Raw genomic sequence first — 25,399 nt, forward strand, 5'->3', positions numbered from 1 at the left:
TACAGCGACCTCGGCGAGAACCTCGATGACGAGCTGCAGCAGACTCGTTTGTAATGTTGTATCAGTAGCGATGGCCAAATGAAGCCCAGTGAAGCTTTACGAACCACTTTCTTTCTTTTCTGACTCCACCAGATGGCACTCTTGGTCTAAAGATAGAGGTTGTAGGATTGGCAGTGAAGTGCACTTTCAAACATTTGTGAAACTGACGGCGCCATCTCGTGGCTTCAGCAAATAAAGACAGTGGATCGTGACGCTTTGGCCATTGCTCGATATCAACGTGTCTCTTTGTTCTTTCAGCCACTTTCACGATCAAAGTGAGCTTTTTTTGTTTGCAAAAAATGATTTATAAAATAATCACAACTATTTTTGCACGTAAATTCTATTGTATAACTTTGGTTCTTCGCTGAGAGTGATGGTAGAGAAGCACAGAGGAGGCCAGAAGGAGCTGCACAGTGTCTTTGTGGAGATAGAGAAAGCATACGATAGGGTGCCAAGAGAGGCACTGTGGTACCGTGTGAGGAAGTCAGGAGTGTCAGAAAGGGAGGTGAGCTTGGTGCAGGACATGTTACACTGTTTTGAATGAATTGAATCAAATACATTTTAATCATCTACGTGTGGTTACTTTGTGTAGACCCTCAGTGGGTCCAAAACATTTACATGTCCACGTTGACACACATTCACACAACTATTCATATTTTAAGTTTTTTTTTAAGATATGCCAGCTTGATCACACAGACCTTGATTCAACTTACATTCAAATTTTGGACCAGAAAGTTGAATGTCTTCTCAATAAAAATTTTTTTTAAAGTAGGTTTGCAATGAATTATATAAAAAACGTGAGCAGAGTTAGTTATTTCAATCATTCTACTGTTGTATGAAAACAATGTTACACTCAAGGTGATGATATATTAATATTAATAATTAATATTAAGACAGCTTTGATTATTGTTCAGTGGCTGATAAGAAGAGGATGAGTACCGAAAATGTTAATTGAAGTTCCACTAATTTGCTTGATTACAAATAAAAAGTAAAGTCAAAAGGTAAAAGCCCCCCCACCCACAAAAACCCCAAAACAAAAAAACCCTGAAACAGCTACTGTTTAACTGTTTGTAATTGTTTTGTCAATAGCAGGCATTCAATATTTGTTATCAATACAATATTGTGTCTAGTATATGCAATATAAATGTATCACATTGGTTGTAGAACAGAATTATATTATCAGGAAAATAGTCTCAAAATCACATTTTCTGTTTTGAGAATAAACATTTTCTAAAATAATTCAGATCCAAATGCTTGAATATTACTTCAAATTGACACTCATTGACATGTGATTGAAGTTGTTTAGGAGACCAAATGTAGTTCACATTGCCTAACTAAAATATAACGAAAATGGGAAGCTTTAGTACAAATAATACTAATACTAACCCTCGAGCTGTAAACAAGAGTATTATATGACTATTATGTAACTTGGGAGTTAAGCCCAGAAGACTTTATATAAGCATTATTCCAGGAATGCTATTGCTATAAAAAAAAATGTGGTCTTCACAGGAATTGATGGTTTCTTAACAAACAGCAAAAGTCAGCATACCTGACATGACATCTCAAGGCATTGACAATTTTTCAATTAAATAATCTACAAATGCATCTGAACCAGCATCTCTATCTGCTTTCTTCAAGCATGAAATTATATTTGTTTCTGTGGCTTCTCCTTCTCTGAAACCAAGCAGTCGGCCTTTTTGACGTGATGGTGGGATTCCATTGCTCCAATGGCATCATCGCAGGTAAACCTAAGAGAAGAATAAAAACATTTTTTCTCATGCAGTGACATCCTTTCTTTGTCAAACACTCTGGACCACAGGATGACCTTACAAAGTCTAAAAGTTACACAGCAGACATACTCTGTAACATTTCTAGTAAACAAACAGGGTTTGTAACAGTTTACATGACACTGTAAAGCCCTTTGTGACATTGATGCTGTGAGTTATATTCCATGTGATAAGGATGTTTTTGCAGCTGTTGAAGATATGGTGCACTCCTTTGGCATTTTATATTTTCTTCAAATAAATGTCATGCTGATTTTGGTAATAAATATTATATATATGCTTCCATTTAAGCAGTATATGGATGCGTCTGACTACTAAAACAGTAACTCTGCCCCCATGCATTGCCTCACAGCCATCGCTAGGGGGCGACCCACAACTTGGGAAACCACTGCTTGTGCAGGTGACTCTTAAGAAAGCCAATCAATGTTTGATGGATAATTCAAATGACAATCTGCTGCTTAAAGTTTTGCTGAGTTTTAATCAATATACTGTTCTTGATTAGAGCCATAACTAGATAGTATATGCTATTTGTTTAATCTCTCTGTTTTTCAATTGCTCCTCGGGCAATAAAGGGAATAAAGTTATGTAACTTAACCTAAAAGGTTGTCAAGGTTGCCTTTGGAAGTTGCGGTATTGGTTTTGGTTTTTTTTAATGTTTTTTGTTGCACTATGTTTCTCTTTGGTCTGAAGGTGCTCAGTTATATATATGCTGTGACCATTTCTGAAAGACTTCTCAGATGCAAAGTTTGGACTCTAACTATGCCACACTATTTAACACTACTGGTAAGTACTGATTATTAATTTTCGAATTCATAGTTATTGGTCTACCTCTCTTTTTCCTCTGCACACAAATGCTAAAGATTGAATTACTCTCCTGCTATAAACATTGGTAAATGTTCTAATGTGTATAAAACAGGTGTCGCTTCATGACTGACTGACTCGGTGCGTTCATCATGAAAATGATCCATGTGTATGTATTTTTCTTTTTGTGCATGTTTCTGCAGCGAGACAGTCCTCTTCTAATTGCTGTCATCTTAGTGTCTGGAATTGGTGGCTCATTTCAATATGGATACAATATATCTGTGATGACCTCCCCCTCTGCTGTGAGTAGCCGTACCTCGAAATGTCATTGGAGACAAGAAAAGAAGTCGTGAGTGGGGAATTTAGCAGGACATATCAGGAAGGCCGACAATATTTACTTTAATTTTAAATGGTGTGGCTGGTAGTTCCGTCAGTAAATGCAACAATAACCCCTTTGTCAACATATAGTGTTTCACACTTTCTGTAGCATGCTATATCTGGCTAATGCGTCGTAACTTATCAAAGCAGGTTCATCCATCAATCTGCCAATTTCTAACAGAAATGGCCTATTCTCTCAATAACCCATTGACTATACCTTTTTGAGGGGGAACCCCCTTATACCCCAGACTTGGCATCTATAATGGAACAACACATTGTGTCTTTGTTTATGTTATCACTACAGTTCATAAAGGACCTGATGAACAGAACAAGTGAGCAAAGATACAACCTCTCCTTGGAGCAGTGGCAGGTCTCTGTCATCTGGTCCTTCACAGTGTCCATTTATACTATTGGGGGCCTATTGGGGTCACTCATATCTGGTCCACTGCTCTCAAAATTTGGAAGGTCTGTGCTCAAATGTTAATGTCAAAAAAATACAACAGACTCCCCTTTTTTCTTTTTTTTAAAAACTGAAATCCCAGTTTCACCCTCTCACAGGAAGGAATGCCTGTTGTTGAATAACTTACTGGCTATAGTCGGAGCTGCGTCGATGATCTTGAGCCAATCAGCCATGTCGTTTGAGATGATCATAGTGGGACGATTTCTCTATGGCATCAATGCAGGTAAACCTCGAGGGCAATCAAATTAGATTTTTTTCATATAGGTTGATTCATCACTTGTCGTTATACATTTTAACTTTTGACTTATTTATTTATTTATTTATTTATGTATTTATTTATGTATTTATGTATTTATTTATTTATGTATGTATGTATGTATGTATGTATGTATGTATGTATGTATGTATGTATGTATGTATGTATGTATGTATGTAGATATGTATGTATGTGGGTATGTATGTATGTGGGTATGTATGTATGTGGGTATGTATGTATGTATTTAAAAAAAAAATGTGGATCCATTTTTCAGTTTTAGAACAGACAATGGGGGTTAAAAAAAAAGTTAAGAAAAAAACAACAACAGCATAAGACCCACCCCCCCGGACAAAAAATCGCAGAACGTTGCAGCACACATATCTTTACAAGAATTAAGAAACTGAATAAATTAATATACAAATAAAGAGGACAGGAGACAGTAGCGTTTACAATAAATGAAAGGAAAAACAAAAATCTTGCAAAAATTTTGCAAAAATCAAAATGATTGTCAACAAAGATTTTGTTTCCTTGTCAAAAAGATTTTCTGGATTATGTTTTAGAAGACAGAAAGAAGGAGATAGCAAAAACTGTTTACCAGTGATCTTCTGAATAATGGAATGAACCCCGATGGCGATCACATGACCAAAGCAAGAGGATAAAAGTACCTTTATGCATTTGACATTTATAACAGAGACTGGAGGTACCAGGGAACTTTCTGTTAAGGCAAACAGGTGTGCAGTAAAATTCAGTGTAAAGAATTAAAAGTTCTATTCATGTATTCTGTCGTGAAAACCTCACGGCTTTTTCTGTCTCTGAGTTGTCTTTTTTTATCTCCCTGTGATTGACCACATATGTGTTAGCTGTTGATTACTTGTGAAGTGATTTCTTTGTGTGCACCTGCAGGAGTCGGTCTTGCAATTCACCCGCTATACGTTAATGAATGTTCTCAAAAGAGGCTGAGAGCAACGATGGGCGTAACCATTGCCACTATTGTTTCTTTGGGAAAGTTTTGTGGTCAGCTGCTGGGGATCAGGTGAGCTTCCAAGAACATTCTTCTTCTTCTGGAGATCATCTAAGAGTCAGAGTCTGTTCGCTGAAAATGACAACTAAGATGTGGGCTGACCAGTGTGTAAATAATATATCAATAGAGAAAAAGGATTTCAAATAATAGATTATGTGCATGAAAAGTCTAATTATTGTCAATATCAGACATTGACCCACAACTTTAACATTTAATAGACCGTTGTATTTTCCTGTCTTAATGTATTTCAGCTATCTTTCAGCAAAACGCATAACAACAAGTCATATTGACAGTGTCATTAGGGACATACCTCATCCTCCTGTGACCCTTACTTACAGGGAGGGTATATGAATGGCTTCAAGCCACAGTTTAACAATATGTTGCTCTTGCAGTGAGTTACTTGGTACAGAGAAAAGATGGCCCTGGCTGCTTGCTTTCAATGGCTTCGCCGGATTATTCCAGCTCCTCACTTTGCCCTTCCTGCCAGAGTCCCCCAGGTTGTTGTTGCTGGATAGAGGAGACCACAAGGCCTGTGACAAAGGTGCAGAAAAAAAAGAAAAGAGCATGTTTCGTGGCATCCTTTCAGCAAAGACTTTCTCTGTCTTTGTCGTCCGAGATGGTTTGTGATCCCCGTGTGATGTTATTAGGTAGAATTGCCATCTAAGATCTCACATTTTGTCCTGCTCAATCAGCATTAAAGAGGCTCTGGGGTGACAAAGACCACAGCAGGGAGCTGAGGGAGATGCTGGAGGAGAAGGCTGCACTGCGGGGTGTCCACAGCCACTCAGTATTGGAGCTGATTCGGAACAGAACGGTCCGCTGGCAGCTCCTCACCCTCATTGTTTGCTCCACCACAGTGCAACTCTGCGGCATTAATGCTGTAAGTTGCACGTCAATGCTTTTTGCATGGGATGAGGGAAGGAGGCCCTCGCAGGTTTGGTGGATTCCTCTGGCATTTTGCCTTTTATTGGAGTAAATGTCACGCACCTCCGTCGAACCAGTGATGATTTAGCTGAATGCTAAAAACAACAACAACAACAACAACATAATCGTTGTTTTGAATAATTTGATCGAGCAGCACAAATGTCTCCAATTTCAGTCTGTTTCTCTGCAGGTGTGTTTTTACGCTGTTGAGATGTTTCGTGCTGCAGGAATCCCTGAACACATGTTATCTTATGCAGCCGTGGGAACAGGGCTGTGTGAACTGCTCAGCTCCGTAGTCTGTGTGAGTCCCATTTTACAGAAATCTAAGTGTTTTGTGTCTTCCCGTAATGTTTGAAGGTCCAGCATTTATTCCTAAAATGACATGAATGGCTTTGTATTTATTCACATGATGATGATTGATTAAATATATTATGGGAAAAGTAGTTCTTCTCTCATGACGTCCTGATCCGTAATGGGTGGAACGCTACGACAGCTCCTCCTTAGAGTTGCTCAAATTGGTGGTTGTTCAAACTGTGGTGGCAGATTAATAAGAATGAATCCGTCGTCATGCTGCAGTTGGTGATCATTGAGCACACGAGTCACAAAGTCCTGCTGTTCAGAGGCTACATGGGCATGTCGGCAGCGCTGATTCTCCTCACCCTCACTCTGTACCTTCAGGTGAGCAACATGACAGTTGTCGCTCATGCATCATACGTGTGTGTGGCTTAACTCCCCTTGTGTTCTGTTTAGAGTCATGTCTCCTGGATGTCGTACTGCAGCATGGCCCTTATTTTCACATTCATATGCATTTTTTCCACTGGACCAGGTCAGTGTTTCCACCGTTAATTTTACGGGGGCCCAGAACGGCATATCTGTCTTTCCTGCCCCATGCACCTGCTGGTCAATTCTGTTGCTCACGTATGACGTCCCTCTCTCTGTGTTGGTCACTTTATGTGGCCAAGATGCAGGATTAGCCCAATTCAAGTGTCTCTGGAATGGCAGCCCGCCGCTCCTAAATGAACGTAGAGGAAACACTGTGTTTCTCTCCAGAGCTTTCCTCATACGTAGCCACATGTTTTAATTTCAACAATACTAACCAGTCCGCACCAGCATTGGCTTTACAATCAGCACAGAGCAACTCTCTAAACATTGCTGGCGTTTAGTGTTTTATTGTTTTAATAGCAGTCACATTATCACCAAATTCAACTGATATATCTAGTTTGAGTTCAAGATGTTCTGTTCCCACTCTGAGCACACAATGTGATGTTACTCATCAGATACGGCTGACTATGCGGTAAAATCTAAAATGTGCAACGGATCAGCAGCGTCCTGAACAGAGTCTTCTTTCTCTCTTTTTTTTGTGTCGTTTGAGGGAAGTGCAGGCTGTGACGGCCACATAGTGTTTGGCCCTGAGCATACCTCTCGTTTGTTCTTTTTGGCCGGGGGTTTCCATCTCTTTTTGTTTGATACTTTTAGGGATTCACTTGTCTTTGGTACTTTTCCTTTCAAACCTGAATGTCCTGTGTGGCACCTTTATATGTTCCGATATAAATGTAGCCTGGACATATTGTTGATATAATTTCAGGAGGCCATAACAGTTATCATGATTTATCAAAGTAAAAAAGTACAAATCTTGTCACTTTAAAAGACACATTTTTTTTTTTATCTAATTAAAATGTGAAACTTTTTTTCGATGTAGCTTACATGGGCTTTGTTTACTATATTTACATGGGGGCATCTGTGTTCTTCATCCGAAGCCGGAGTGACGGCTGCTTTGCCAGGGCAAATCTTCCCTCAGCCATTCAAATGTGCTTCGTACATAGTCGCCGGCACCATCAACTGGACGTGTTTGTTTACGGTTGGCATGCTGTTTCCTATCATAGTGGTAAGTTCATTAATATCTTTATAAATACAAGTCCATATTCAACAATAACAATGTTAATGGCTACAAGTTGATTCAAGTAAATTCTGATGAAATGTGTCACTCACAGAGACTGACCTGTGCCTTTCAATGCTTCTTTTTTTCCCTCCCAGGAGAATCTGGATTATTTTTGCTTTGTCATATTTCTCTTTTTCTGCCTTGTCTGTGGCATTTATGTGAGGTTTAATGTTCCTGAGACCAACAATAAATCAGTGTTGGAGATTGCTGCGGAGTTTGAGAGGATGCACAGGAAATCTGTACCGTCTGAGAAGACGACGTGAACAGAGCAGAGACTCATTACACACTATTAAATCAAACACTGTGACTTATTATTTTCCTGACCCTTAGTGTGAAGGGACTGTTTGCTTGTATTAACTGGTAACATTGTCATTACTCATTGTTTTATTGCACTAAAGTGGATATTAACATCTTGAACATGTTCATTGCTGCACCTTTCCTCTGCCGTAAGGTTGAAAACTGATAAATAACACCTGGCAGTTTGGGGACCATTTTGATAAACTCGAAAGGCTATAGGTTTGAATATTTTGTGCAATTGAACATGCAGTTGTGTATATCTCTGACAAAGAGTGTGATGTTTTGTAAAAAAAAAAAAAGATAAAACATCTGCTGCAGATGTTGTGGCAAATTGTGTTGCTTTAGACACAGCTCTTCAGATGAGAGATCCCAAATCAACAATAACGTGTCCTTTTTTTTTCCCATCTCCAAAAGAGATATCTCATCTTCCAGGAATGGGTACTGATTGCAAACCAATTCTTTAGATTAGATTCTTTTAGCTGAATCCAACAAGGAAGAGTTAGCCTCGAATGCGGCAAAGAAAACATGAGCATGCATGAATCAGGCCTTCTTGCAACTTTTTAGCTTTCAGTGTCACACTTGGAACACTTTTAGAGTGAGTTTCAATGCTTTCCAAAAGACTGCAAGCAATCAGTAACTTTTTTGGGGGGCGGGGGGGGGGGGGGGGGGGGGCTGTCCAAAGTCTGGCATCATTATCAAATGACATAGCAAAAATGTTGAATCAAACATAAACCACATCCACTGAGTTCCTCTTGCTGCATATTAATTGACAGGGTTGGATTTTACCTTCACTCCGTGAGATTGAGCAGCGACATCTTTATTGGCCTGGTGCCAACAGTTCCATCCCTGATCCCGATTGCCCCAACACCCAAGAATTGAGTTGGCAAACATGATTTCACGTTCACTGATACTTTTGACACCTTCAGATAAAATTAAATAATAAAAAAAAGTGTGTGTGGACTGGGCATTGCTTATAAATACATACAAAAACATTATGTCTCTCTACCTACTGTCCTATAGATTCACTATAAGTTAACCAAAAACTGATTCTTCCTAAGAATTTTGTCTTCATAATGTTAGTATGTACACAGGAAGTTGAAGTATTTCAGGACTACCGAGTACCTAGTAAGACAACTTGTCACAAATATTGACTGGTTTATTATCATTTGTTGTTTATAGTGATTATTATTTTTACAACATGCCTTGAGATCCCCTCCCAATGTGGCTGAAGTTGGCTATGTTTGGTAATGCACACACACACACACACACACACACACACACACACACACACACACACACACACACACACACACACACACACACACACACACACACACACACACACACACACACACACACACACACACACACACACCCTGAATATTGTCTCCTCTTAAAGGGGTCACCACCTGGAAATCACATTTCCTTGTGTATTATAGGAACAATAATAATACTTTAATATAAAGTATATAATGTATAACGGTGTTGAACCTCAGTTCAAAGTTGCCTGAAAATCTATAGTTTGAAAGTGGCTTCTCTTTTTTGTTTGGGCTCCTTGTTCAAACCAGAATCACCCACAAGGGCGTGCCCCTCGAAACAGGAGATTTCGATTGTCCTCTTGTGTTGAAAACAACACAGGAGCCCCTGATGACACGGATGCTAGATATTATAGATGACCCCCTAGATTTCATTTTAAATCTCCGCGATGCATTGCTCTGCTGCGTGGATGTTTGGAGACGGTAATTGGTTTTTTTATTTGCTTTTTTCATATGAGCAAAAAAACACGATCACACAGCACTATAATATCCATGACAGCTCCTGCGGTCAATCAAACCTAACATCCTGACCAGTCAAAATCTTGCACGTACTCTCATGAGAGAAAGTTGCATTGCCAAAAAGGGTCAAAACAAGCTCTATTATTTCTTTTTGCTAACAAAGTTTAAGAATTGATTTAAAGACAATATAAGTGAGACTGGATATGTGAGAATACCGGGTGATGACACCTTTAAGAATTGCATTTCATGGAACGTCTCAATGTTTTAAAGATGCGGGATTGTTTTTTTTTTCTTTTCATAAGCGACATTGCTGTTTCTCTTTGACCTGGCAGAAAGTTAATAATTTCACTGCTCAGTTAAATATGTGCACTGCTCATGTAAGATTTCAAAAAGACTTCTCAGACGCAACCGTTGGACTCCAACTATGCCACAGTACGTAGCACAATTGGTAGGTATTGAATATTGATCTAATTTTGTTTTAAATTCAGTTATTGATCTGCCTCTCCCATTTCTGTGAATGCTAAGGATTTGCTCTCTTATAGCTTTATTAAATGTGAAAATGAAACATGAATGAGGATTTATTTCAATAGGAATCATTACTGACTCGATGTATTAATCATGAAAATGATCCACCTGTATGCATATTTATTTTCTTCATGTTTCTGCAGCGGGACTTTCCTCTTCTAATTGCTGTGGTCGTAGTGTCTGGTATCGGTGGCACATTTCAGTATGGATACAATATATCTGTGATGACCTCCCCCTCTGTGGTGAGTCGCCGTACCTCAAAATGTCGTTGTCCATGTAAAACGAAATGGAAATCTGAGATGGGAAGGGGGTTAAATGGAATGTATTAGGAAATAATATCCAACTTGTAGAATAGATGGTCCATGAGGCTTGGCCAGCCATTGAGCAGTGATTTCTGCCTTTGGTGGAGCGTGATCATGCCACAATCAATATTCAGCCTGTCAATCAGTCTGTGCTCCACCAATCAATATTGGACGTGCCCAATTGTAGAAACTAATCAAGAAAAATTATTTTCAATTTCATGTTTTATTTGTTTTGTTTTTTTTAATACATTGACTTTTAGGATGCTGATAAACCATCTCATTATAAGGGACTATTGGCAAACCCCTTAACCGCCCGAATACAGATCATGTGGTTGTTATCATTACAGTTCATAAAGGACCTGATTAACAGAACATGTGTGCAGAGATACAACCTCTCCTTGGAGCAGTGGCATGTCTCTCTCATCTGGTCCTTCACAGTGTCCATTTATAGTATTGGGGGGTTAGTGGGGTCAATTATACTTGGTCCACTGCTCGCAAAATTTGGAAGGTATGTGTAAACATGAACATCTCATTTTTTGCCCCCAAAATACTCAAGGTCTCCACTTGTAATGCGTAAGTCTTCATCTCACCATCTTGCAGAAAGAAAAACATGTTGTTAAACAATGTCTGGGCTATATCAGGAGCTGTGTTGATGATATTGAGCAAACCAGCCATGTCTTTTGAGATGATCATGATGGGACGATTTCTCTACGGCATCCATGCAGGTGAACCTTATTAAAGCTGTTTTGTTTGTTTTCAATCCTGCAGATGGCACATTTTTAATTTACCACTTGTTTGTTAACTGCATTTTTTTCCTCAACATTGTTTTGCCATGTTGTTGAACATAACTGGATGCCTGACTCCGCTGCATACACCTCCAGGGATAATGTTTCTGACTCAACCAATGTTTGTCGCTGATTGCGCTCCGAAGACGCTCAGGGGGAGGGCGGGTGTGACTGTCGCCACCTCTATGGCACTTGGGAAGGTCACTGGTCAGTTGCTGGGGATCAGGTATGGTGGCTAAATCTCCTATACTGTGTGGAGTTATGTAAAAGTCAGGTGCTGTTGTAGGAGGCTCAGTGATATATTGATGAAGAATCAGAATACACTCCATAATTGAGAATCATCTGCTGTTTGCTAAGTCCGATCCCTGTGTTGTGCGCGCAGAGAGTTACTTGGTACAGAGAAGAATTGGCACTGGCTGCTCGGTTTCAATTGCTTCGCCGCAATACTGCAGCTCCTCACGCTGCCTTTCCTCCCAGAGTCCCCCAGCTTCTTGTTACTGGAGAGGGGAGACCGCCAGGAGTGTGAGAAAGGTGCAAAAAACACACATCCGCACTGTGAAGTTCCTTCTGCAGATAAATTCTAGCCTTGTGTTAATTGCAGCTCACTTTTTGTGTTTTGTTTTTTTTGTGCTCCCCTCTCAGCTCTAACAAGACTCTGGGGCGAGAAAGACCACAGCAGGGCAGTGGAGGAGATGCTGGAGGAGAACGCAGCCCTAAAGACTGCTCACCGCCGCTCTGTTTTGGAACTCATTGGGGACAGAACAATCCGCTGGCAGTTCATGACCCTCATTGCTGTTTTCACTTCAGTGCAGCTCTGTGGCATCTCCGCTGTAAGTTCTATATCTGACTCAAGAGGGGTGTATGTAAATGACATCGAACAATACATGCATAGAAATGCACGGGGCTGTAAAGGGTTGTCACTCGTGCCTCACAGTGAGGATGTGTCTGGATTTCCAGTCCAGGCTTAAGGCCAGACCCTTAAGGCTTAAGGGTTTTCTAGTTTCATCCTGCAGTGCCAAGTTTGTAGGGTTTACTATTAACTCCAAACGTACCCCATAGATCTTTCTCTCTCTCTCTCTCTCTCTCTCTCTCACTCTCTAAACAAAGATGAATAATTGATGGACACACAAACACAATCTTGTTACTGTAAACATAAAGCAACTCATTGGAAAAACTAACTCATGTATCGCTTTTAATTGTCCTTTTCATTTAGTTTGTGTTCATCCTGTGTACCCAGTGCTCTTATTGTCACATTGCTGTTGAGACATTAACTGAGTTGACAGTGCCGTGTGAGTCAGTCTCATGACTGATTCATTCAGATGTTCTGCTGAAGTTGGTCCAGAGTCGACAGTCTGTACGTGGAGAATGAGAGACTGAAAGAAAACACATCTGCCCATTTGAATGTGCAAACAGTCATAAAACAAATTCAATATTAAGCACGGCTCCCTGGCTACAGAGCCATAATACCTTCAATACCTGTTCAATGTTGTATATGATAACAAAAGCTATCATTCATCTACAAAAGTCTTATCAAGTCTTCGTATCTTTTAACCATCTTCCTGTACTTTCTCTTTATTTGGAGGTAAGAAATGACTGTCGACCTGGAAAAAAATGACATCCAGACTCTTGGTTCTGCAGCTCAATGATGCTACGAAGAGCGATGCTGTATAATTGAAATGTGTGTGTGTGTGTGTGTGTGTGTGTGTGTGTGTGTGTGTGTGTGTGTGTGTTTTTTTGTGTTTGTCTCCAGGTGTACTTTTACTCTTTTGAAGTGTTTCGCGCTGCAGGAATCCCAGAACTCAGTTTACCTTACGCTGCTGTGGGAATAGGCCTCTGTGAAGTGTTCGCCTCTATAACCGGTGTAAGTAATAGTGTAATCATATTGTGTAATATTCACTCCTGGTATTCATGCACTGTTTTTGTTGCACCTAATTTTACAAGTTGCTAACTTAAAGATGGAAAATATATATATATATTTTTTTTTTTTTTTCATTCAACGTCTGAAAATGTCTCTTCTGTCGCTATTCAACCTCATGTGGCTCTTTTGTTGATAAGTTCTTTCTTGCAAGTGATGAACATCTATTAAATGACATACATTTTTTTTTATCATTTAGTTCATGATTATTGAAAAGGTGTCAAGTAAGGTCCTGCTGGTCAGAGGCTACTTGAGCATGGGTGCAATACTGACGCTCCTCACTGCCACTCTGTATCTGCAAGTGAGTCCAGAAAAAAAACAACAACAATGTTTTATGCTATTTATTTATTTATTTATTATTTTTTGCACGTAATGTATTGATAAGTGACTTATTCTTAATACTCCAGACTCAAATCTCGTGGATGCCGTACTGCAGCATGGTCCTCGTTTTTTTCCTTGTGTTCTCCTTTTCCTGTGGACCAGGTGGGTTTTTCCTATTAGATCATTGCAAGTATTTTCTCCAGCAGGAGATGTTCAAAGTGGGGCAGGATGAGACTTGTGTCACAGAGCTTGAACCACATGCCCGCCCCCTCTTTGATTTGCTTCATGATGATGACATTATATTGTAGTTGATTGGAGTCTACAATGTGAAGGTACTTTTTCTGAAACAGTTTCACGATGGATATTGTGACTATGTGATGTGGAAAGAAGCAAGATTTTGCTTTTCTGCTTCTCTTTTGAGTGTTCGGTGTTCTTGGCTTTTAATGTAACTTTGTGTTCTTCCTGAAGCTGCGGTCACACCTTTCTTCCCGGGGCAAATCTTCTCTCAGCCATTCAAAACGGCTGCATACTCATTTGGCGGCATTGATAATTGGATTTGGCTATTCATTATTGGGATCAGCTTTCCTGTCTTAGTGGTAAGTGCATTTAAAAGAAAGGTTAAAAAAAAAAAAAAAAAAAGACATACCTTGTTTGAAATGAAAGGGATGAAATGTATTTCACACTGATTTACTAATATTCTTTGAACATTTCCTTTCCAGGAGAATCTGGGTTATTGTTGCTTTGTCATATTTCTGCTTGTCTGCATTGGCTGTGGAGTGTTTGTGCATTTCAACGTCCCCGACACCAAGAATCGTACGATACTGGAGATCACTGCAGAGTTTGAGAGGATGCACAGCAAATCTGGCGCAGCATGCAGCAAAACAACTACACACGACTATTCAAACGGAATAAAAATACAAGAGACCTCATTTTAATCTAAAAACATTCCACAGTTCAAACACACATTCCCCTAAAGGAGAGAATTTGCTTTTCGAAAAGGCTTTAATTGAAAATAATAAGATCATTTTATGTCTATTGTAAAAATGAGTATTGTTTTCACCAGAAAGAACTTTGTTTGTATTTCTGGTCGATTGTAATTACTTGAATAAAAAGGACTTGAGTGGAAATGAGCTTCACATGATTGTATTCAATTCAAATCTTAAGGGGAGGTTTAGTCATGGAGATTATCAATGAGGTCAGCATGTCAACACAGAGGAATCAGCACAGAACACTTCACCATCAACATATTTCAATGTGTTTTGTGACTTTCTGTATGTTTTTGTCGATTTAACTTGCTGAGATCAGGGTTACTCTGAACAATTGGTCTTTGCTTAGTTTAACATGTGAGCTGAATTCATTTTCATAAAAAAAAAAAAAAAAAGAAGAGTAAGAAGAAACCATACGTGTTCAGCTGTGTCTTCATGTGCTTTCAGTGGATGGAGGCACTGTGGAACAGCTTGGCGCTGTGATTTCCATAAAAAGACCAGTTTCCACCACACAAAAAGTACAGGAATAGACCGGTATAGTCTTTTAAGGTTCGGGTTTCCACCGCAAGAATTTAGGATTTCCGAAAATAACCACTGCAAAGGTGGTTCCTTTTCCGCCACCCCTCTGTCGGGGTACTCGGGACCATGGAACCGGTCTGAGTTTGAGGTGCCGCCTGCTGATTGGTCAGTGATTTTCTACACGCCCTCAACGTTTTAATATGTCGGCATATGTCAATCCTCTGTTGTTAACATATTTAACTTTGCACTGGTTGCTTTTTTTTTTTTTTTTTTTTTTCGTTGTCTGTTTGCTGCGCAACTTTCATGTTGCTCCCAAAAGAGAAGATGCCCAGGCAGGGACAGACTCGGGAGCAGAGCGCTTGTCACATCGAGGATGTAAACGACAACAGAGGATCCATAAGATCCAGATCTGCCGCCCCGGCCGAGACTACTGTTGCAACGTCACTTATCTGTGGCGCTCTGAACCCCGCCTACATTTTAACCTACTTTTCTGTGGAGGAAACGCACCAGATTTGGCTCTGATTACGCTTTACCTTACTGCTCCGTAGCGCTCCGCTCCGTCCCCGTGCTTTTTATGCGGCGGAAACATGGCCTAAGTGTGGCGGTGCCAAGGACGCAGCCATTTTCGCAGCCATTTTTCTTTTGCCGAGCAGATTTGTGCATCTCAAATGACGGGGACGCTCGGCTAAATGCTGCTAACGAGCAGTTGTAAACTAAACACATTGCAAACCCTCATAAATGTTTAGAGTATGACATAAAAAAACCCAAACTAAAACAAATATGATGCTTGTGTAAACTTAATCTCTTTATGCAACCAACACAAACACGGGTGTGAAGGCAAAGGCTCCATAGATATAATTAATAATAAGAATAAGAATAAGAATAATAAAATATAATAATAAGAGATAGAATTAATATCCATAGCGATATCTCAATGTAGAAAAAAGAAGTTTTACAATCTGGCGCACAAGAATGGTGACATGTTTTAAAGTGAATCAGTTGCCATATTGCCATCTATATAAAACATAGACTAATGAAAAAAATGGTATTGTTGCTCTTCTGATGCACAACCCAAGCATTTGCAAATAGTTTAATGTTGTTTACTTACAATTTATATCTGCAATTAATATTGTCTACTTATTTACTTCCAATTTTACAAATAAAGTCTGAGGAACATATTCTGACTTTCAAAATATGCTGGAAAAGTTAATTTTGTCCCAGAATACCATCTCCAGAACAAAACAGATGTTCAGACAGGCCTCTCTCAAGTTACTTCACAGGATTTGACATGTTTTAAAATTTAAATGATCACTTTTTGACCAACAATGGCACATATGCAACATGTAAATCTCTGAACTGGTGAACTATGAATACATCTTCTGTTTTAGACGAGTTTTAACTTCTAAAAGACAACAAGCCAAGCAAACAAAGATGTTTACACTCGTTAGTAAAATGGGTCAGTGGTTTTTCACGAAAAGCAGCATTTCATGGGCAGATTAGAAATAATGACGACAAAAGCAGTTAATATTGGATGTTTCTGTGAATTTGCAACCAAAATATGGTTATTTTAACACAAGGGTGAGAAAATGTGTAAACGGTAGCCAAGTTAACTGGTGTAATGATGTAAAACTAAATATTTATGACAGTATGTTTACAACATTTGTGCTCCCATTTAACTAAATAAAAACAAACAAACTGTCAGGATTCACACACCTCGCTCCAGCACCGGATCCTCTCTGGCACTCCTGCAGGCAATCAGCTAATTGATTGTCAAGCAGTCTTAAGCCCTGCAGGGAGGTGGGTCCGGTGCCAGAGGATTGCTAGTCTTCACTCCGTGTGGAGGTGCGTCGGTGTTGTCCTCCCCGGGGGGTGAGTGTCCTCCCCGGGGTGGTTCCCGTTCCTGTTCCGACGCCGGCTCCAAGAAGTTCCCCGTCCGGGTCCCGTCCCGGTTCCAAGAAGTTCCCCGTCCGGGTCCCGTCCCGGTTCCAAGAGGCCCCCCCTGAGATTCCCCCGGGCCCCGTCCCCGTTTCCAAGAAGCCCGCGAGTTCACCGGGCCCCGTCCCCGTTTCCAAGAAGCCCGCGAGTTCCCCAGGCCCCCAATGCCCGAGATCCCCGAGAGGCCCCCCCCTGAAGATTCTCACGGGTCCAGTCCCGGTTCCAAGAGGCCCCCCAGAGTTCCCCCGGGTCCCGTCACCGTTCCAGCTCCCCTTTCCCTGTTCCCTCAATAAACATTTACAGTTTGCAAACTGCTTTCTGCTTTTGGGTTCAGGACACTCCACACGCCGGCTCCCCGCCGTGACACAAACTGTACCTTTGATTGTTGTTTGTTGTTGTTATTTTGTATTACAATGATTTCTCTTGTTTTTTGAACTATTAAATCCACGTGTGTTTAAATTAGAGTGGGCAAGTAAAGTGTGTGTACTTCTGTAGTTGAGTTTATTTTTCAGGTATCTATAGTTTTTGTTCATATAAGACATTTTACTTACAGAAAGTGTTTCTGAACTTGAGTAGACTTGAAAATAAAGTTTAAATTCTCCTTTCACAATGTTTTCCATGAGACAGGGTGATTGTTGTTGGGAGTTTATTGACTTGTGTACTTCTGTGGGCACGTGCTGCTGACGTCACTCGTGGGGACCTCTGAAGACCTCAAGGAGCGGTTCATAAATCAAACATCTGAAAACGATAAATTCATCGAGAGATGTTTAGAAGTTGGGGCTGACTGGAGCCATCGGGTGGGGGAAACTCCCTCCAACTACGCAGACGCGCGGCCGCAGAGCGCGCGTGTGCGCCTCCGATAAGACAATCTGCACGTCAGACGCGCAGCAGGACGCGCAGTTTAAGGACACGTTGAGGAGGAGTTCCTGCTTGAGCACGAAAGAAAAAAAGAAAAGAAAAAAAATAAGTCCAAAACAAAACAAAAACAGCGATGGCCACACCCTCGAAACGTGTATGAGTTTGTCCCTTTAAAGTTGCGTCCAATGACCGACGGCTGTAAGTGAACGAGAAGCTCGTGACTGGAGCTGAACTGCAGCAGCTTCCTGCCGACGCACGCGATGGACACGGAGGCCAGCATCTCCTCTGAGGAGCCCAAACCCAAGAGAGACATTGACCAGAAGTGAGTGCAAAACATCACAGACATGCAAAAACACTGACAGGACTATATAAATGTTCGTTTACCCATATTTAAATGGCCCTACAGTTTGGATATCAATTTTGTTTCACCAAGTATAGCTAAATAAAACAAATTGTGTTCATACTTTAGTACAATCCACATCACGTATTTTACTCTGGTGATTTCTAAACACCATTCTTGATCCTAACTGAGTATGATTGACAATTTTAATTAATATTAGAGCCTTTTATTCTGAAGTTTTCTAACCAATTACTAGCTATTTTATACAGACACACCGAATAAACAATAATATTAAACAAAAATTCAATATAATGAACAGTAGTTTTTAAGAAGATTCTTTATTAGGATCTTTTTAATAAAAATCCTAAACTTTTCCAAGTTCGTGTCGTGTGAAGGTTTTTGTTTTATTCTCTATTAAGCTGCATATTGTCAGTAAATTGCATATTTCTTTTTCTGTAGCTCCTGATATACCAATATCTATGTATTTGCACTGTAAATCAGTCAGTAAAAAATGTTCTTCCCATAAATTGAAACTCTTCCTAATACTTTTTAACTGATGTATCCTGACCTTTTGCACAACATGACTCGATTTCTAAGCCAGGAGACACTGAAGTGTTCCCTCCAGCAGTAAGATCCACTTCCTGTCACTTTCTGTTTGCTGAATTGATCTCATCAGTGAGCAAGGCAGCGACACATTACACGTAACAGGAACTTGCAGGTCAATTATTTACAGCCACAGTATATGTACAAGCTGTTATGGAGAGTCGAGACAATGCAGACTGGAGGTTTTCTGCAGATAGAGCCTCATGTCTCAGATAAAAAAAACACAAAAACAAAGATCATGTGTGAGTGAGTGACAGCAAACTATGTGCAGTTTACACCATTGATTTGATTAAAAAGAATGAAGGACCTTCTTTTGGAAATGTCCTTTGAAATAGAGCTGAAGACAGTATCGAGGTGATAACAACTCGAGGCTCCACCCAACTCCACCCCCACTGAGAAGAGGGTCACAGCAGGAAATTATCTCCCAAGACAAGAAAAAGTAGAGTAAGGTCACAGAAGGTTAAAAGTAAGGCTTAAGGTTTGAAACGCTCCCGTGATGGGGAGAAAAAAACCAAACAAAACCCAACACATCGTGAAAATGTCTTGTCAACAGGTGATGTCGAAAAAGCTGAGAAAGAGTGCGAACTCACATTTTGAGTCATTTCGAGACTCAAGCTGTCAAATTGTCTTGACGGTGTCTGCGCGTCTTTTCTGATTGCAGGGTGTTTGTGACCAGGAGCGTCAGTCTGGAAAACATCAAGTGCTACGGCTTCGACATGGACTACACACTCGCATGTGAGCAAAGCCGCCACATTATAAAAAGAGCTTTGTGAGTCAGAGGTTAACTGTTAACCTCACAAGATTTGGTGGTCGTGTACTGATTGTTTTTTTTTTTTTGCCACAGTGTATAAGTCTCCTGATTACGAGAGCCTGGGGTTTGAGCTGATAAGAGACAGGATGGTTTCTATTGGATACCCCCATGAGCTTCTCCGCTACACCTATGACCCCAGCTTCGCCACTCGGTCAGTCTCCACTTATGCACAAGTGTCTTTCAACCAATGTCATTTTATTTCTTTTTTTTCCCATTCAGTATCAGTAACTTTGTTTATCCGTTACAACCCCTCACTACAGTGGATTAGTTGTTGACACCACATACGGAAACCTCCTGAAGGTGGATTCGAACGGGAACATTTTGGTCTGCAGTAACGGCTTCCGCTTCCTCAAAGGGTAAAGAGATATTAGTTCATGTTCTTTTCACAATGGACACATTTGTGAGCTGCTGGAGTCGAGCCAAGCAGAGATGAGATGAAGTCCGGGAGAAAAACACAAAGAGCAGCTTGACCCAAATCCAACCGAGTAAAACAGTATGTCAATACATTAATAAGTCACAAAAACAAACAAACATGTAAATGCAAATAGTTAAGATAACAGAAATAAGAGCGTCATGGATAGTGTGCGATTTCATTCATACTTACTTTACTGAAAAGTGCTTCTTTCAGGTGTGTATATCAAAGTGTTTATTCTGCATCATTTCTTTTCTACATTTGTGTCATTTTAATGAGTTTGTCCATTCCAATCTGTAACGTGTGATTTGTTTTTTGTTTCTCAGCCAACAAGTTCTGAACTACTACCCCAACAAGTTCATCCAGAGAGACGACACAGATCGATTCTACATCCTCAACACTCTTTTCAACCTGTCAGGTATTTAAAGTTGTGCATTTGTTCTTATGTGAAATAGACAAGACTTCTTAAAATGGGTCACTTGAAAGTCCCACCTTCGGAATTTGTCCTCAGCTTGAGAAACCTTTTGTTTTCAAGCTTGTTTATTTATAATTAACTCTTTCCATGCACCCTGCAGAGACTTATCTCTACGCCTGCCTGGTTGACTTCTTCACCCGCTGCACCCGATACACAAAGTGAGTGAACATGTTGGATTTGTTGTTCATGAGGTTGGCGATCCCGCTCACTGCTTACCCCGACAAAGTGATTCAACACCAGATTTTTATTCATCTTTAGAATGTGCACTTTCCTCAAGGAAGTGTCTTAGAATAAGATACAAGACAGAAACACAACAAGAGCTTAATTTTTTTTTTTATTACAATACATACAAAGGAGAACAAAACAACTATAAATAAAACCCACACCACATTAGTTTTCCAAACTGTTCATTTTTGTTTTTTTAATTGAATAATTATTCTGCTGTACAGCAGATGGGCATCTATCTCTCTCAGTTCTTTAAAAAATTTTTTTAAAGCATAACCACAATTAAAGGTTATCATTTATTTCTTAAAAAAACAAAAAAGTGCCTATTGTGTTTCAAGAAAACAATTTTTATCAGTGAGATGCTGCAGTTGGCAATTAGCATAGACCACCAGGAGGGGGCGGTGTTGTAACTTTCTTTTTCTCCAAAACTTCAGACGAGTTTAAATGAAAGGCACCAGAAAAAATTAATTCTATTACACGTAGCAGTAAAATGAATGTTTTAATGTGCCTGGAGTGAGAAAGTGTATTTAAATGTCCGTGATTTAAAATGTCTGCGTCTCTTTTCACTCATCTCTGCTTGTTTAACCTCCTCCAGCCTGCGGAAAGGTTACCAGCACGGTGACCTTCTCATGTCCTTCAGAAGCATGTTCCAGGATGTTCGAGACGCAATGGACTTCATCCACGACACAGTGAGTTCACAAGCCCTGTCTGCTTTTTGAAGCTTTCTAATGAAACAATAAGGCCGGCGTGTTTGGCTGCCTGCGTAATAACAGTCGCATCACTTATAACGTTTTGCATAGGGAATCCTGAAAGATCGAACCATCAAAAATTTGGATAAATTCGTCATCAAAGATGTAAGTAAACTGAGAAAAACGCACCGAGATTTATTATAGCTGACTGAAATACGAAACACAATATTTATTTTTTTATTTTATTTTTTTTGTACAGCCAGATCTTCCTGTGCTCTTGAACAGGATAAAAGAAGTGGCAAAGGTCTTCCTCGCCACAAATAGTGACTTCAACTACACTGAGGTAAGTACGTACACCTCCACTGGAGCATAACGGAAGTCGCCCGATGATAAATGCAACTGAAGTGGAAATGTTTGAAAAGAGCTTTTATTATAACGGCATGTTTTCTCTTCTTCACCAAGGCCATGATGAAATACCTCCTAGAAAGTAGCATCAGGGTAAAGCATTTTATACTTCCGTCTGAATTCTTTATAAAAGTTCACCAAGAAAACTTTTGTTGATTTAAAAAAAAAGATAAATAAAAAATAATTATTCTTCCTTTCAGCCTGGTAATCCCAAAATGCCCTGGCGCTCCTTCTTCGACCTGATTGTTGTAGACACTAGAAAGCCGCTGTTCTTTGCAGAAGGGACGGTACTGAGACAAGTGGACACGGTATGAAAGAATTTAAAAGAAAATGTCCATATGCAGATTGTCAAAAAAAACTAAAATAAACCATTTTTATTCATATCTGTTGTTTTTGGTGCAGAACACGGGAAAGCTTCGGATTGGGACGTACACCGGAGACCTCCAGAATGGCACAGTTTACTCTGGAGGTGACGTTTATAAATGTCTACATTAAATTTGCCGGGCTTCAACCTGCGCTCACGCCTATAAAAACAACATCAAACGCTTTACTGAAGGCCCCGGATTGTATGTGTTTATTGTGAGCGTCGTCTGGATTGCTGTCCCATTTTGTTGTTTCAGGATCCTCCGATATTATCTGCGACTTGCTTGGCGTCAAAGGGAAGGACATTCTCTACGTGGGCGATCACATTTTTGGCGACATCCTCAAATCCAAGAAGCGCCAGGGCTGGAAGACTTTCCTGGTCGTGCCAGAGCTCTCGAGGGAGCTCCAGCTGTGGGAGGAGAAGAAAAGTGAGAATAAGAAGACTCCTTCGTTTTTTTTGTTTTTTTTTTGTGGTTCTTTTCTTTGTCGTAGTCGTTGCCTTTCGAATTGTTCACTGCTGCTTTGGTTTTTTTTCAGGCGTCTTTGAGGAGCTGAAACGTCTCGACGTCTTCCTCGCTGAAATATATAAGTGAGTCCATCTGTCTTACATTATCATAAATCCTACTGAAGCGTTTCAAGGGTATTTATAAAATGCTGCATCACAGCATTTCAGTCACACCTTGCTATGGAATTCATGTGTGTTAAGTCGAATGGAGTATCACAGTATCATGGTGGTGAGAATAGAATTTTCTTCCCGGTTTTCCAGATTCCTCATACAGTCCAAAAACATGCCTTTGAGGTTCGTTTGCGACTCTCCAGGTGGGCATTAAAACTGAGTGAAGGCAATTTTAGATCTCTGATTTGTCCTCAATCGTCAGTTTTACTATTTCACCGCAGGGTTTCTCAGTTCCAAATTGAAACAGCGGCTCAGTCCACACGAGAAAACAAAAAGGCCTCGTTCCAAATCAACACGCTGAAGCGCAGTCAGGATATTGCAGGTCTCTTGTTTCGAGAGACAGACGTCATGTCACAATTGACAAAAATACCAGACCAACTCATGCAGTTGATGTCACAGCAACTTCTCGGACTCAACAGCTTTATGCGTCGTCACTGAAACCGCATTTGGCAATACTTAATCGTATCTGATCAGAGAGAATATTGTAAAACATAATCACAGGTTTTGTGATTGCATTATTTAAATTTCATCCCTTTTAGTTATTTAAAGCTGTAACCTTTATGTTGTATATAGAAACAGTAATACAGATCTCCCGCTGTGGTCGTCTGCATGTTGTGTGTTCAGAGGTGGTCTACTCCTTACCTTGATTATAATTACTGCTTATTTCAGTTCCTGTTCATCCTCTAACCTCAAGCGAGGTATTTTGGCCCAGGGAGCAATTCTCCGTGAACCCGACAAGTAGCTGCGCATGAAAATCCGCAGTTTGTGAAAAAACTCAGCCCATCCTGTTTTAGCTTCACCGACATCTCAAGAAATGCTTGAGTTGCTGCCACGCGATTGGCTGAGCTTCTGCTTTTGTGTGACGAGTAGTTGAGAAAGTGTTCATAATGTAGTGGCTGGTAAGTGCATGCGGCGTTCTTTCAGCTGTTGTTGCTATTCGATTTGAGTAAAATGTCAATAAGGCTTTCCTCTTCGCGATGACAGAGTTCGATGAGTGTTGAAGTAGCCGTTGATGTTTGTGTTTGTGTTCTCTGAAGGCACCTGGGCAGTCAAGATTCTCCAGAAATCAGCTCCATTCAGACGAGAATGAAGGTCAGTCTAAATAAAAATAAAAAAAAACTCTTGTTGACACCATTCGAATAGAATTATTTGTCATAATTGAAAAAGTTATGGCCACAAGTTGCTGCTTTAAACTTAGAAGAGTACGAAAGCAAAGCGGACAACTGAACCAACTTTGTAATTGTAATTTTAATTTGTTGGTTTTTTTTTTTTCAATTTTAAAGAAAATATGGAGGTTCCATTTCCTATCGGCTCATATCTCATTAAAAAAAATATGATAACACAGCTAAACGCAATGGCAAATCATTTGTTTGGAATTTTCTATTATTATTGCGCGAAAGCTTAAACCTTGTGAGCTCCCAAAATACAACAATGACAAATAGAATCAATTCCTTGCCGCGACAACGACAGCGAGTTTGGAATCTAAAGAGTTTTCTCTGCTGTGACGTCTGCAGGTGCTGACCTACAGGATGGACATGTCCTACGGCCAGATGGGCAGCCTCCTGCGGAGCGGCTCCAGACAGACGCTGTTCGCCAGCCAGCTGATGCGCTACGCCGACCTCTACTCCTCCACCTGCATCAACCTGCTGCGCTACCCCTTCAATTACCTCTTCATGGCTCCTCCTGTCCTGGTCGGTCCCTCTTCGGCCCTTCTGTCCATCCAATACGTGCGAACGGCGGTCCTCCGTCTCTTAACATACGTCACTCTGCTGTCCCTCAGATGCCCCACGAGGACATTACGGAAAACTCCGGGGAGTTTGATTCATCAGAAAATACTGTCGCCAATCCCCCCTCGCGAGATTAACTGAGGTAAATATGAGACATTTGCTTTTTTTTTTTTTTTTTGATCCCAATTTGTGTTCATAAGAGAAGTTAACTCTTCGATATGCTTCCATCCTGCAGTGCCAAAGGCTGCATGTGGGACCGTAAAAAACATGGAGACACACAGCAGGGGAATGTTTTTCTTCTTCTGGGGAACAGTTACCGCTGATGAAGGGGAACGTTTGGAGGTGTGACAGCTCCTGTGCAGCCATGATGAACATCCTCTCCAAAATAAAACTCCATGCCACTGCTCCACCTGCAGGATGTCTATTGCTATGCCATCTACCGTTTAAACATTAAAAAAAAAAAAAGGAAGTAGGTTCAATCTCAGGGAAAGTGTATATATGAGTGACGCATGTGTTTACATCTATGGTGCACTATTGATTTTGAGTTTGTATGATGTTTTTTTGGGGGGAGAATTTGTTTTTCCTTTTTTGCTGCAACTTCAGTCAAATGATTTTAATAAACTAATATTTGTTTACGTATTTTTCATTGTAATGTCCCTACATCCACCAATCCTTATAACAAATACAGAGCATCAAGAGCTGATCCCAGTGGCCTACAGACAACGACAGGGTATATCTTGCATAGGTCACGACTCCATCGCAAGGCAAACACCAAATAATAGAATCATGCTCTTCCGTTTACATATACAGCCGATTTAGAGTCAGCAATAATGGTTAAACCACATGTTTTTGG

General features: G+C 40.3%; 3 protein-coding genes across 5 annotated transcripts; all 3 read left to right on the plus strand.

Annotated features, from left to right (window-relative positions):
• Positions 1 to 412: 412 nt before the first annotated feature.
• Positions 413 to 7,865, plus strand: LOC308140224 (solute carrier family 2, facilitated glucose transporter member 9-like; the record flags this gene model as incomplete). The annotated part of the gene is made up of 11 exons (XM_080509909.1): positions 413 to 544; positions 3,307 to 3,467; positions 3,561 to 3,685; positions 4,622 to 4,751; positions 5,132 to 5,280; positions 5,432 to 5,619; positions 5,854 to 5,964; positions 6,207 to 6,341; positions 6,414 to 6,489; positions 7,421 to 7,548; positions 7,698 to 7,865. The coding sequence occupies 11 exons, from the start codon at positions 413 to 415 to the stop codon at positions 7,863 to 7,865; spliced, it is 1,503 nt and encodes a 500-aa protein (XP_080366035.1).
• A 2,233-nt stretch (positions 7,866 to 10,098) lies between these two features.
• On the plus strand, positions 10,099 to 14,991 carry slc2a11l (solute carrier family 2 member 11, like; the record flags this gene model as incomplete). Its single annotated transcript, XM_080509910.1, has 13 exons — positions 10,099 to 10,122; positions 10,343 to 10,441; positions 10,849 to 11,009; positions 11,102 to 11,226; positions 11,383 to 11,512; positions 11,669 to 11,817; positions 11,929 to 12,116; positions 13,037 to 13,147; positions 13,401 to 13,502; positions 13,609 to 13,684; positions 13,991 to 14,118; positions 14,242 to 14,391; positions 14,956 to 14,991. 13 exons carry the CDS (start codon positions 10,099 to 10,101, stop codon positions 14,989 to 14,991), a joined length of 1,479 nt encoding a protein of 492 aa, XP_080366036.1.
• A 3,036-nt stretch (positions 14,992 to 18,027) lies between these two features.
• nt5c2l1 (5'-nucleotidase, cytosolic II, like 1) lies at positions 18,028 to 25,175 on the plus strand. Of its 3 annotated transcripts, none has more exons than XM_080510374.1 (18): positions 18,028 to 18,142; positions 19,425 to 19,498; positions 19,608 to 19,725; positions 19,835 to 19,930; positions 20,313 to 20,404; positions 20,562 to 20,619; positions 21,282 to 21,375; positions 21,487 to 21,540; positions 21,635 to 21,718; positions 21,838 to 21,873; positions 21,981 to 22,088; positions 22,183 to 22,249; positions 22,401 to 22,571; positions 22,681 to 22,732; positions 23,857 to 23,911; positions 24,334 to 24,510; positions 24,600 to 24,688; positions 24,782 to 25,175. In XM_080510374.1, exons 1-17 carry the CDS (start codon positions 18,081 to 18,083, stop codon positions 24,681 to 24,683), a joined length of 1,482 nt encoding a protein of 493 aa, XP_080366500.1. In that variant the 5' UTR covers positions 18,028 to 18,080; the 3' UTR covers positions 24,684 to 24,688; positions 24,782 to 25,175. The 3 variants fall into 3 exon arrangements, with proteins under 3 accessions (XP_080366500.1, XP_080366502.1, XP_080366501.1); XM_080510375.1 differs by having other exon boundaries at positions 18,043 to 18,142; positions 19,099 to 19,498; XM_080510376.1 differs by lacking the exons at positions 23,857 to 23,911; positions 24,334 to 24,510; positions 24,600 to 24,688; positions 24,782 to 25,175 and adding an exon at positions 22,910 to 23,606.
• Positions 25,176 to 25,399: the final 224 nt, after the last annotated feature.

This window comes from Blennius ocellaris (assembly GCF_963422515.1).
Source record: "Blennius ocellaris genome assembly, chromosome: 15".
In the NCBI taxonomy this organism is placed as follows: domain Eukaryota; kingdom Metazoa; phylum Chordata; class Actinopteri; order Blenniiformes; family Blenniidae; genus Blennius; species Blennius ocellaris.

Excerpts from the sequence above, each read along its gene's own strand:
- nt5c2l1 (XM_080510374.1), top strand. The coding sequence starts at position 18,081 with ATGGACACGGAGGCCAGCATCTCCTCTGAGGAGCCCAAACCCAAGAGA. Across the intron at positions 19,931-20,312 it reads GGCTTCCGCTTCCTCAAAGG|CCAACAAGTTCTGAACTACT; the intron begins GTAAAGAGATAT and ends TTTGTTTCTCAG. Across the intron at positions 20,620-21,281 it reads CGCTGCACCCGATACACAAA|CCTGCGGAAAGGTTACCAGC; the intron begins GTGAGTGAACAT and ends AACCTCCTCCAG.